Consider the following 14180-nt stretch of genomic DNA (forward strand, 5'->3'; position numbering starts at 1 on the left):
AATGAATAGCTCCGAGTGATCAGACAGGTTATAAAAGGTACATATCCCAAATGATAATTTGCACAAACACGATAAACAGAAGTGCTGTTTAAAGACTAGTGTGCAATCTCAACCACAAAGCTGAGGAGTTAGACCGCAGATTGAAATTAAATTCATCAAGGCAATGCTCCATATTTTTCATAAAGTCAAACAGCAATCCAGTACCCTTGGGTGTGTGATGAGAACAGAGGATGAAAGGAAGAAAGCGCCTAGCTTTCTTAACTCTGGGCTGGCAATGATTCATTCCTTTAGTGATGACAAAGAATAAAGGAAAAATTGGAGATCAGGATAAAATACAAAATATTTGTAAGCAGGAAATTCAATAAACAGAGAAATCTTAAATCTTTATGAACTGACTGAAGTTTTTAAATGTCATCAAGAGCTACTTCAAAGACACTAAGCAACAAAAACACAATTACTTTCACAACCTTTAGTACATTTTCACTTCAACAGTTGTAGACTCAAGGTTGCCTTTTACCTGTAAGCAACCACCCATAATTGTGCAGAAGTGCACAAGTCATTTTTTGTTCACTCCTTTCCTTACAGTGTCACGTCATAGAATCAAAGAATGGTTATAGCACATAGGAGGCCATTCGGCCCGTCGAGCCCATGCTGGCTCTCTACAAGTGCACTTCAGCTGGTCCCACTCCCTCACCCTTTCCCCATAGCCCTGCAAATGTTGTTCCTTCAAATACTTATCCAATTTCCTTTTGAAAGCCACGATTGAATATGCCTCCACCACCCTTTCAGGCAGTGCATTCCAGATCCTAACCACTCGCTGAGTAAAAAAGTTTTTCATGTCGCCTTTGTTCTTCTGCCAATCACCTTAAATCTGTGTCCTCTTGTTCTCGACCCTTATGCCAACAGGAACAGTTTCTCTCTCTCTACTCTGTATAGACCCATCATGATTTTGAACACCTCTATCAATCTCCTCTCAACCTTCTCTGCTCTAAGGAGAACAACCCCAGCTTCTCCAGTCTATCGTAATTGAAGTCCCTTATCCCTGGAATCATTCTCGTAAATCTTTTCTGCACACTCTCTATGGCCTTCACATCGGGGGCGATTTTCTGCTGACGGAAGAGGCGGGTAAGACAGGAAAATCAGATTCAATGAGGGCGTGTTCGGTCCCGCCTCCAGCTGGCCATAGCGATACTTGTGATCATTAAATGCTCGTTAAGGGCCTCCCTAAGCCTATTTTGAGGGGCCCTCGTGATCTTGAGGTTTTCGCCGTGCTCCACGCACCTCCTAAACCACGCCAGGTAAACCTGGCGGGTTGACTCGTGGGTGGCCTCCTCACAGCTGCAGGTCTAACAAGACATCGTTTATGGGATCAAGGATTACTTGCAGGTGCCAGACCTTGGCTTTAAACGGTCTCTGAGCACTTTAGAAGGCCTTCCAAAGTCGGAGGTGCGGCAGCACTTCCCCAAAGGAGGTATCTACAAGCAGCATGGGAACCATTTGTTTTCTTTCTGCATGGACCTCAGATGAGGATGAGGAGGCTGAGGAGGAGGAGGAGGAGGAGGAGGAGGATGAGGAGAGCGTGCCGGTGTATCGACCAGCGGCAGCACGCGAGGACATGGCGGCCTGGGATGCAAGGGATGAAGTTATCCTAGCCAGATTTGCATAGGTTACCCAAGTTGGCACATGTCCTTGGCTCCATCCTAGGACATCATTGACAATGGACATGACTCTCTGGCCTCCTTTCACTCAGGCCACCCACCAACCTGACAACGCAAGTGTGGCGGAGCCCGCAATGTGGAGCTGCCTAAGACGAAAGAACAGATGCCATAACGGCAACATTTTGGCTTCAAATCATTTTAATGCTTTCCAACAGGGATGGCATTTCATCAATACACAAACATTCTCCCAACCTGCCCACAGATCTGGAGGTTATATCCCTTGCCAGCTGCAGCCACAGATGTTTCTTTGGCCTCTTCCTTCCAGATGAGTGGAAAAGCACCTCCAGGGCTAGTTGTCACCCCCTCAAACAACATTTGCAACGCCTCATCCGAGAGCCTTGGGGAGGCCCTTGCCTTGGAATTGGACATAGTGGTTTCTCAAAATATGTTGCAGGTGGTGCAGCATAGGCAGAAATGCTGTGGAATGAGCCAAGGGAGCAAGAAGCCAGAAAATCAGGCTGGAAAAGTGCTGTCAACAGAGGCGGGGTTCAGTCCCAAAACACTAATTGACCAAGGGCATCCCACACCTCTGAAATCAAGTGGCCAATCATGGGAAAATCTCAATTTTTTTTGAAAACTATCAGTGAAGGCGGGTTTCAAACTCACCCAAACCGAAACCCGCCTCCATCTCGCCTCCAGTGGGAAAATCGCCCCCATCGTTTCTAAAGTGCGGTGCCCAGAATTGGAAACAATACTCCAGTTGAGGTCGGACCAGTGTTTTATAAAGGTTCATCATAACTTCCTTGCTTTTGTACTCTATGCCTCTATTTATGAAGCCTAGGATCCCGTATACTTTTTTAACCACTATCTCAACCTGCCCTGCCACCTTCAACAATTTGTGCACATACAGCCCCAGGTGTCTCTGTTCATATACCTCCTTTAGAATTGTACCCTTTAGTTTATATTGCCTCTTCTCATTCTTCCTTCCAAAATGTATCACTTCACACTTTTCTGCATTAAATTTCATCTGCCACGTGTCCACCCATTCCACCAGCCTGTCTATGTCCTCTTGAAGTCTATCCTATCTTTCTCACTGTTCACTATACTTCCAAGTTTTGTGTCATCTGCAAATTTTGAAATTGTGCCATGTACACCCAAGTCCAAGTCATTAATAGAAAAGCTGTGGTCCTAGTACCGACCCCTGGGGAACACCACTGTCTGAAAAACAACCGTTGACCACTACTCTCTGTTTCCTGTCACTTAGCCAATTTCGTATCTATGCTGCCACTGTCCCTTTTATTCCATTGATTTCAACTTTGCTGGCAAGCCTATTATGTGGCACTTTATCAAACATGGCCTACTCCTGTTCATATATTAGACAAAAGTGCATTTATCTTTAATTGTCGTGGTTGACTCCCAGCCTCTTGCCCCATTAAAAAAAAATCTTCAAGGACATTATCCTTTAAAATACACGACACACACATTTGAAAATACTGAGAATTACAACTGGTCTAAAATCCAAGTCAACACAGGTATAATTAACAAAAGTTATGAAATACTGCAAATTATCAAAATATCTGTAAAACATTTGTACCCAGAAACAGGATTTTCATATTTTATTCTCTTCATATTCACTCATCACAAGTTTGCAACGGAATAAAAGTTTACGTTGCATACTTTCACACACACATTTAACTGTAATGGAATACTTTGTTAATTCTAAGTGCTTCATATGGTTATTGCTCAATTTGCAGTAATACACAAGAGGCTCTGGAACATATTATACAGAAAATGACTGCATAATAAAGGTGGTAAAATGTGGAATATGGGTGAAAGTGTAGTGGGAGCGAATACAACAGGTTTCAGACGATGGGAATACTTTTTGTTCAATGTCTAATTTATAAAAATGTATATATTTATAAAAACATATTTATTGATGTTTAATATACAAGTCAAATGTCTTAACCAAAGGAGAACATAAGAACATAAGAAATAGGAGCAGGAGTAGGCCAATTGGCCCCTCGAGCCTGCTCCGCCATTCAATAAGATCATGGCTGATCTGATCCTAACCGCCAATCCACTATGACAGGACTATCTCCTGAATCGAACAGCATTAGACACACGGAAACAGGAGCAGGATCAGGCTACACGGCCCCTGGGCCCGCTCCGCTACCCACAGGGCCATGACCTATCCGAACCTAGACTCATGTCCAAATTCCTGCCCGCTCCCCGTAACCCTTATTTCCCTTTACTTCTAGGAAACTGTCTATTTCTGTTTTAAATTTATGTAATGATGTAGCTTCTACAGCTTTTTGGGGCAGCATATTCCATGGACCTACCACCCTCTGAATGAAGTAGTTCCTCCTCATCTCAGTTTTGAAAGAGCAGCCCCTTATTCTAAGACTATGCCCCCTAGTTCTAGTTTCACCCATCATCGGGAACATCCTCCCCGCATCCACCCGATCCAACCCCTTCACAATCTTATATGTTTCAATAAGATCGCCTCTCATTCTTCTGAACTCCAATGAGTAGAGTCCCAATCTACTCAACCTCTCCTCATATGTCCATCCCCTCATCCCCGGGATTAACCGAGTGAACCTTCTTTGTACTGACTCGAGAGCAAGTATGTCCTTTCTTAAGTATGGACACCAAAACTGTATGCAGTATTCCAGGTGCGGTCTCACCAATACTTTGTACAACTGAAGCAATACCTCCCTATTTTTATATTCTATCCCCCTAGCAATGAAAGCCAACATTCCATTGGCCTTCTTAATCACTTGCTGCACCTGCATACTAACCTTTTGAGTTTCGTGCACCAGGACCCCCAGATCCCTTTGTACTTCAGTACTTTCAAGTTTCTTGCCATTAAGATAATAACTTGCTCTACGATTTTTCCTGCCAAAGTGCATAACCTCACACTTTCCAGTATTGTATTCCATCTGCCAAATCTCTGCCCACTTACTTAGCCTGTCTATGTCCCCTTGCAGGTTTTTTATGTCCTCCTCACTCACTACTTTCCCTCCCATCTTAGTATCATCTGCAAACTTTGATGTGTTACACTCGGTCCCCTCCTCCAAATCGTTAATATAGATTGTAAAGAGTTGGGGACCCAGCACTGACCCCTGCGGAACACCACTGGTTACTGATTGCCAGTCTGAATATGAACCATTTATCCCAACTCTCTGCCTTCTGTTAGATAGCCAATCCTCTATCCATGCCAGAATATTACCCCCAATCCTGTGATTTTTTATCTTAAGCAATAATCTTTTGTGTGGCACCTTGTCAAATGCCTTTTGGAAGTCTAAATACACTACGTCCACTGGTTCACCTTTATCCACCCTATATGTTACTTCCTCAAAGAACTCCAGCAAATTTGTCAAACATGACTTCCCCTTCATAAAACCATGCTGACTTTGTCTTATTAAATTATGATTATCCAAATGGGATAGGAGGCCAATTATTTAAACTCTTCTTTTCTCCCGTGCACTTCTGTGCATCATGGTGAATGGTGGAAGGCAAAGGCTTTCTAGAACGTCTCCCATTTACTGGAAGCTAGGACTCTGGACTGATCTGCGAGCAGTCCAATGCTGGGAAAATATGCTGCATCTTGTAAAAGTGTCATGCAGTAATTTTGTTCAAAAAGATTTAAATAGACACTTGGGTTTCTTTGAACAAAAGGTATCTCCAAGACTTTCCTTCCTCTTTAAGCAGAATCAACTAATACATATTATTTACTAGATTAAATGATCCAACTAATTCAATTACTCTGGAATGTCTAGGGAATTTAGAGTAAAACAATCAAATTGTTTTATTCTAAATATATATTTGCAGTTACTAGCACTGCAAAATAATTAACAAATGAATACCTTTTTAAAAACCTGATTTAATATTTTTACACATTGTTATTCTCTCCTTAAGATTCACAGGTTTTCACGATGGCTTTTGAAGGGGCATTACGGGTAAGTAACTGAACAGTGATGTACTGCATTCTGATGAAGAAATGAAAAAGCAGCTAATAATTCCACAAAATTACTACTTGATTAATTAATGATGGCTATTAGAATGAAGTAATAAACTCAATTAGTCAAATGCAAACTTTACCAATTGGCTTTTAAGTAAGATCTTATTAGGTATGTTCTTTATAGAAAGTCACCCAAGGTACATCAAGAAACACAGAAGGTAAACATTACTGAAAGGAGCAGAACCAGGCTGATTGTCATCTCCTCCCAGCTCAGTGGTGCTGAGACCACTGTACTGTTAACCTGGCTGATTGGATACCAGTAATCCTTGCTAACAGAATATGAATTAAAAAAGTCATCAGTATGCCTCTGAAGTCTGGGAAATTATTTTAATGCTACTGAAATCTTAGAGGGAAATGAAAGTTTCTCAGCAAAAATTGGTAATTAATTTCTGAACGTTTACAATTCTGTAGAATATTACAATGCTGTGTATGTGTAATTTAATTGGGAAAGTTAAAAAGCATACTTTGTTGGGGATAATGAAGCTTAGGAGAATCCTTTCAGTATAAAGTGTGCCTGTCCAGACAAGAAAACTATTTTGAAATGTTCTGATTTGGTGGCTGTTATAATAACTGATAACACTGATTTCCTTCGAACCACCATCATTTCACGTCTCCCCTTGTACTACGGAACGATACTGATGATGCAAGTTACAGAAAACAGGCACTTTTGCGTATTTGATGAGGCCAAATACAAACCGTTAAGCTGCTTAAACTCACAGCAAGCGAACATTCAGAGCAACAATTATGATTAAGCTCACTTAATTCCACCTGTAGTATTTTGACTTTGCATAATAATACAAAATAATGAACACACTACTCTTCCCTAGTACCAGTGGTTCAGTTGCATTCCTAACAAAATATCTTCTAATTACCCTCACACTTCCTAACCTTCTGAGTCTGTGAAAGACTGCCCTAACAGCTTTCGTCAGTTTGTATTTCTATCCCTATTTTCACAACCAATGGAGAGGATCTATGCCACACAACCCCTGCCAGGCACCCAGAACCAGAGACTGCCCAACATGATGGATGTGAAGTGTTTATCAATTACTGAGAGGGGCTAACAAATTGCATTTTCTCTTTGGCCGCTGGGGAAACAATTTAGTTGCACGGTAATCACCTTTCGACCCGGTGTTTCTAAAAAAAAAAAATGTATTTGCGGAATACACTTTGCTTTAAAAACCCAACATTTAAGTTGTAATTCATTTGGGACAGGGTCAGGGAAGACTGGTGGGTAGAAGTCCCGTCCTACTGCATTTCCAGTGGCACAGCAAAGCTCCAGGATTTTCAGATCCAGAATACTTTTTGAATGATTGCAGAAACATCACTCAGAATTTACTGAACAGAATAAAACAAATCATCCAATTTTCTACCCTGATCCTGAAAATACAGATTCATGCTGGGGTACAGTAGCATGGATGTGCCAGAAATCTAGCAACTCCCTCGAGTGGCCATTCTTCGTGTGTGAGCCCTGGCAGTGAGTGTTGCCAGACAATTTAACCACTGGGGTTTGGAGGCAGCACATCTCAGTCAGGTCCTACCCTCACTAAATATCTGCACTCTCCAGGAACAGCTATTGGATTGAAACCATGGCCCCGATATTTATGAGGAGGCAGGGAGCCGAAAACAAGTGAAGAGCCCGGCAATCCCAGGGACGTGGAGGTCATGCTGATCTTGACAACAGGGCCTCATTTGCATAAATTCCACCTCCCGTCTGTTGGCCAGCCAGTTGGCCAGCCTGGCCGGAAGGCAGGAAAGCTCACTAGCAACAGGAGGCCTTAGTTGTGGGGGGCTGGGAGAGGCCAAAGCCATCCTTTAGGGACTGGGGGGGGGGGGGGGGGGGGCGCATTCCTGCTCCTCTTGGTCCACAAGGAGTGCCGAGAGAGCCACTTACCTTGGGGAGCTGGCAGGTTCAATGCCAGGTTTCCCGACCCCTGGGAAAGTCATGTGCAGCACAAGTTACATAGAAACATAGAAGATAGGAGCAGGAGTAGGCCATTCGGCCCCTCGAGCCTGCTCCGCCATTCAATGCGATCATGGATGATCATCCAAATTCAGTACCCGGTCACTGCTTTCTCCCCATACCCCTTGATCCCTTTAGCCTTAAGAAATATATCCAACTCCTTCTTGAATATATTTAATGTATTGGCCTTTACTGCCTTCTGTGGTAGAGAATTCCACAGGTTCACCACTCTCTGGGTGAAGAAATTCCTCCTCATTTCTGTCCTAAATGGCCTACCCCTTATCTTTAGACTGTGACCCCTGGTTCTGGTCTCCCCAACCATCGGGAACATCCTTCCTGCATCTAGTCTGTCCAGTCCTGTCAGAATTTTATAAGTTTCAATGAGATCCCCTCTCATTCTTCTAAACTCCAGCGAGTATAAGCCCAATCGACCCAATCTCTCCTCAAACGTCATTCCTGCCATCCCAGGTATCAGCCTGGTGAATCTTCGCTGAACTCCTTCCATGGCAAGAACATGCTTCCTCAGATAAGGTGACCAAAACTGCACACAATACTCAAGCTGTGGTGTCACCAAGGCCCTCTACAACTGCAGCAAGACATCCTTGTTCCTGTACTCGAACTCTCTCGCTACGAAGGCCAACATGCCATTTGCCTTCTTAACCGCCTGCTGCACCTGCATGCTCACCTTCAGCGACTGGTGCACAAGGACACCCAGGTCTCGATGCACTTCCCCTTCTCCCAATCTATTGCCATTCAGATAATAATCTGCCTTCCTGTTTTTGCCACCAAAGTGGATAACCTCGCATTTATCCACGTTATATTGTATCTGCCATGCTTTTGCCCAATCACCCAACCTGTCCAAATCGTCCTGGAGTTTCTCCGCATCCTCCTCACAGCACACACGCCCACCCAGCTTTGTGTCGCCTGCAAATTTGGAGATATTATATCTAGTTCCCTTGTCTAGATCATTAATATATATTGTGAATAGCTGGGGCCCAAGGACTGATCCTTGCGGTACCCCACTAATCACTGCTTGCCACCCGGAAAAAGACCCGTTTATTCCAACTCTTTGCTTTCTGTCTGCTAACCAGTTCTCTATCCAAGTCAATACCTTGCCCCCAATCCCATGTGCCTTAACTTTACACGCTAATCTCTTATGCGGGACCTTATCAAAAGCCTTCTGAAAGTCCAAATACACCACATCCACTGGTTCTCCTTTATCTATTTTACCAGTTACATCCTCAAAAAATTCCAGTAAATTAGTCAAGCACGATTTACCTTTTGTAAATCCATGTTGACTTGGTCCGATCCTGTCACTGTTTTCCAAGTGCTCTGCTATTACATCTTTTATAATGGACTCTAGCATTTTCCCCACTACCGATGTCAGGCTTACCGGTCTGTAATTCCCTGTTTTCTCTCTACCACCTTTTTTGAATAGTGGGGTAACATTAGCTACCCTCCAATCCATGGGTACTGTTCCAGATTCCATCGAATGCTGGAAGATGATCAGCAAAGCATCAACTATTTCTAGGGCCACTTCCTTAAGTACCTTAGGATGTAGACTATCAGGCCCTAGGGATTTATCGGCCTTCAATCCCATCAATTTCCCTAACACCATTTCCCTACAAATACTGATTTATTTCAGTTCCTCCCTTTCATCAGACCCTATGTTCCCCGACATCTCTGGGAGGTTATTTGTGTCCTCCTTTGTGAAGACAGAACCAAAATATGTATTTAATTGGTCTGCCATTTCTTTGTTCCCCATTATAAATTCCCCTGATTCTGACTGCAAGGAACCTACGCTTGACTTCACCAATCTTTTTCTCTTCACATATCTATAGAAGCTTTTACAGTCAGTTTTTATGTTCCTGAAAGCTTACTCTCATATTCTATTTTCCCTTTCTTAATTAATCCATTTTTCCTCCTTTGTTGAATCCTAAACTGCTCCCAATCCTCAGGTGTACTGCTTTTTCTGGCCAATTTATATGTCCTCTCCTTGGATCTTATGCTATCCCTAATTTCCCTCGTTAGCCACGGTTGAGTCACCTTTTTTGTTTTATTTTTATGCCAAACTGGGATGAACAAATTCTGTAGTTCATCCATGCGGTCTTTGAATGTTTGCCATTGCCTATCCACCGTCAACCCTTTGAGTGACATTCCCCAATCAATCCTACCCAACTCGCGCCTCAGACCATCGTAGTTTCCTTTATTTAAATTTAGGACCCTAATCTGAGTCAACTACTTCATTCTCCATCTTAATGAAGAATTCGATCATATTATGATCGCTCCGACCCAAGGGGCCTCGTACAACAAGATTGCTAATTAACCCTTTCTCGTTACATAATACCCAGTCTAAGATGGCCTGATCTCTGGTTGGTTCCTCGACATATTGGTCAAGCAAACCATCCCCTAAACACTCCAGGAATTCCTCCTCCACAGTATTGTTACTAATTTGGTTAGCCCCATCTATATGTAGATTAAAGTCACCCATGATGACTGCTGTGCCCTTATTGCACGCTTCTCTAATTTCCTTTTAATGCCGTCCCCAACCTCCGCATTACTGTTTGGAGGTGTATATACCACTCCCACTAACCTTTTCTGCCCCTTGGTATTTCTCAGTTCTACCCATACAGATTCCACATCATCAGAGCTAATATCCTTCCTTACAATTGTGTTAATCCCTTCTTTAACCAGCAATGCTACCCCACCTCCCTTTCCTTTTTGCCTATCTTTCCTGAATATTGAATACCCCTGGATGTTGAGTTCCCAGTCTTGGCCGCCCTGGAGCCATGTTTCCATAATCCCAATCAAATCATATTTGTTTACTTCTACTTGCGCAGCTAATTCATCCAACTTATTACGAATGCTCCTCGCATTAAGACACAAAGCCTTCAGGCTTGTTTTTTTAACGCTCTTACACCTATTCGAATTATTATTTACTGTGGCCATGTTTGATTTAAACAGTGGATTTCTCTGACTGCCACTTTTCTTTTTCTCCTTCCTATCTTTTGCTTTTATCCTCGTTTCCTTTCCTCTGTCCCCTTGCTCAGGTTCCCAACCCCCTGCCATTTTAGTTTAAACCCTCCCCCAGAGCGCTAGCAAACACAACCTGTGAATGATCAACAATTGTTGAGTTTTCTTTGCGCTCGGATGGGTCGAATAGTCAGTATCTGTTGAGCTTTTTTAAAAAAAACATTTCAAAGAAGGAAAACCAATCAAAGTACAGGTAGACTATCCTTTATCCGAAAACCTTGGGACCAGCTGTGTTTCGGTTTTCGGATTTCAGAAGGTTTTCATCTCCGTATCTGACAACAAACACTGTTGCTTAGCAACAGCTTGTAAACACTCAGGCCCTGCCTTGGAAGTGTCTCTGAAGCTGTTGCTAAGCTACAGAGACTCTTTCCACAGCCTGACTGTTTAAAAAAATGTTAGGGGAAGAAAAAAAACCTAACAAAACGGCTGCTGATTTCTGCCGTTAGATCGAGGTTTCCGGCTCCCCCTGCTCCGTATCTGAATTCCTTGACTTAGCAGGGGTCTGGGGCTCGACTGCCGCCGCCAGTTGTGGGAAAGCCGGATATCGGCTGACTCCTACACTAAGCTGGCCCACAAATCAGGTCGGGGGGGGGGGGGGGAAAGAAGAAAAGACTATCGGACGGACCGCTGCAGCTATCGGACGGGCCGCTGTATTGTTGGGTTCACTCTCCCGGTACCTCCTTCACACTGCCCGGCTCGGCCTGCAATCTCCTACCCAGGAGGGAACTCGGTGACCCTCTGCCCTGGTCACAGGGAAAGGCAGAGCTCCCGGACCACTCCTGTCATGTTTGGCGCCACTCGGGTCATCTTGTGCGCACGACTTACGCTCCACGAAAAAACTTTCGGTTTTTAGAGGTTTTCGGAAGTGCGGATAAAGGATAGTCTACTTGTATTAATCACATCTGCTCTTGATTCAACCGGTCATACTAATTTCTAATCAGGCTCCCAATTGCACCTTAGGAGCCTTCTGTGGGGAAAATTACATTTACTCAAGGTCAGGGCTGTGTTGGGGAAAATTAACTAACTAAATGGCCATCTAGAGGACGTTTCTGGGTAGAGGCCGAAGCACCACTGAAAATCAACTTTATCTGGTTATCCCAAGTCTAATTGCGATGGTAGTAACAAGCAACTGAGCTGCAGTACTGGAAGAACAAGACAGCCAGACAGGCGAGTGACAAGGCAGCAACACTGCAAGAACAACAAGATGTCCGAATGATTCAGTGAGGGCAGCTAAGCAGTGGCAGGCATTTAACAAATGCTGAGGGAAGACAGGCACAGCAGCAACACCGCCATTGAAAAGAATGAACTGGCAACAGAGTGAACTCCAGAAGCTGAACCCATGCTACCTGGCACAAACAGGAGTGAAGGGAACACTAAAACATGGATTTCTGTGGAGCCCTATGTGAATATGACGGACTTGCCTTTACTTACCTGTAGCAAGATGTCAGTTTTACTCCGGGAAGTGCACCACTACAGTGCCATCCTGTGGCGAATGTTAAGTAATGCCATAAGAATTTACATAAAGGGCTTCAGTTCAGTTGATGGACAGTCATGTAATGTTAGGTAGCATAACATTGTGCTCAAAGCACCACCAACAAGTGCAATATCAATAGAATGTTAAACCCCTCACCATTTTGAATATATAACAGACGTACAACTTTGAAGGTGGCAAGACAATTGGATAAGGCTGTTAAAAACCATACTGGATCCTTGGCTTTATAGAGGCAGAGATCATAAATGTATGGAAGTTATGGTAAACCTTTATAAAGCACTGGTTACGCCTCAGCTGGAGTATTGTGTCTAATTCTGAGCATCACACTTTAGGAAGGATGTCAAGGCCTGGGAGAGGGTGCAAAGGAGATTTACTAGAATGGTACCAGGGATGAGAGATTTCAGTTATGTGGAGACTAGAGAAGCTGGGGTTGTTCTCCTTAGAGCAGAGAAGGTTAAGGTGAGATTTAATAGAGGTGTTCAAAGTTAAGAGGCATTTTGATAGAGTAAATAGGGAGAAACGATTTCCACTGGCATGAGGGTCAGTAACCAGAGGCCACAGGTTTAAGGTCATTGGCAAAAAAGCCAGGAGGGATACGAGAAGATTTTTTTTAAACACCAGTTATGATCTGGAATGCATTGCCTGAAAGGATGCTGGAAGCAGATTCAGCAGTAACTTTCAAAAGGGAATTTGATAAATACTTGAAGGGGAAAAAATGACAAGTCTATGGGGAAAGAACAGGGGAGCGGGACGAATTGGATAGTTCTTACAAAGAGCCGGCACAGGCATAATGGCCTCTTTCTGTGCTGTATGATTCTACGATTCTATGATAATATAAAGCCACATTGGTAATGTGGTGGCTAGTTGCTCATAACGCCACAGAACTGTAAAAATTGCTAAAGGCGGCCCAACATGTGAATGATCAACAATTGTTGAGTTTTCTTTGCGCTCGGATGGGTCGAATAGTCAGTATCTATTGAACTTTAAAAAAAAACATTTCAAAGAAGGAAAACCAATCAACAGTACGTGATCAAAGTATTAATCACATCTGCTCTTGATTCAACCGGTCACACCAATGCTGCAACTGTTGACAGCTTGTATCTCACTCATCTGATCTTCAAATTTGATGGAGGCTATGTAAAGGCAAAAACCTTCCAGGGCAATCTGAAGTAAAATGTTACTAAAAATTGTTAAATAGAGTTTAAGATGCTATTTTGAGTACTTAATGCTCTAAGACTGCAGTAACTATTGGTGAGATGTACGGCATTGATAAACTGATCAATGCTATTAAGCTTTGGAAATTATATTTTGCCTTAGCTTGACACGGGCTCAAGAGCAGTTGAGTCAGTGAAGCAGAGTACCTACTCCTGTGGAACTCCGATGACAGAAAGCTGAAAGCAATTCCTACACAAGAAGCTCTTTCACATCCAATACTCGGCCTCATCATCATTTTAACACTGAGGTCACAACACACAGCTCACTCTGTGCTTTGACTGAAATTTCAATAAACTTCTATTTGTCCTCAGTAGCCTGGCATTTAACATTCATCTGTGATCGACCTGAAAGTAAGATGGAGCCCTGTGACATTCAGAAAGAATACTTTTTATGTTGATTGCTATTTAACAGAGCTAATATGGCCTGTGGCTTATTGACTCCAGCCTTTGTGACAACTTAGTCACTGCATAGCAACTAGTTCAATTATGATCAATGCCATTTGCCACATCATAATTACATGGGTATGCATTCTGCAATTCTGTTAAGCCCCAAATGAAGCAGAATTAAATGTTGCAACAATTTCACAAGAGTAGATGAAGTTAGAGTTGTACTTTCCATTTTCCTTATTTGCAAAAATAGCTGGTGAAATGAGTACCAACGTGCAACTTTTGGCAAACTTAAAAATAACCAATTATTGTTACTTTTCAGTTATTAAAACGTTATACTTATGTATCAAGTATAACATTGTATAATGAGATCCTCCTAATATATCAGAATTAACTCATTTTCACACACTGCAGG

At 42.9% G+C, this 14180-nt stretch overlaps 1 protein-coding gene across 17 annotated transcripts in view; it reads right to left on the reverse strand.

Annotated features, from left to right (window-relative positions):
- The window catches only part of LOC147114610 (focal adhesion kinase 1), a 630568-nt gene that overhangs the window by 205743 nt on the left and 410645 nt on the right, over window positions 1-14180 (reverse strand). For 11 of the 17 annotated variants that reach the window (XM_085992416.1, XM_085992409.1, XM_085992410.1 and 8 more), the window contains one exon: window positions 205-285. The exons of the other annotated variants lie outside the window; for them this stretch is intronic. In XM_085992416.1, coding sequence (XP_085848542.1) covers window positions 205-285 — 81 coding nt within the window. The remainder of the gene's footprint in view (window positions 1-204; window positions 286-14180) is intronic. 17 annotated transcript variants of the gene reach the window in all.

This window comes from Somniosus microcephalus, chromosome 7 (genome assembly GCF_052327205.1).
Source record: "Somniosus microcephalus isolate GS21.2 chromosome 7, FLI_Smic_1.0, whole genome shotgun sequence".
Lineage (NCBI taxonomy): Eukaryota > Metazoa > Chordata > Chondrichthyes > Squaliformes > Somniosidae > Somniosus > Somniosus microcephalus.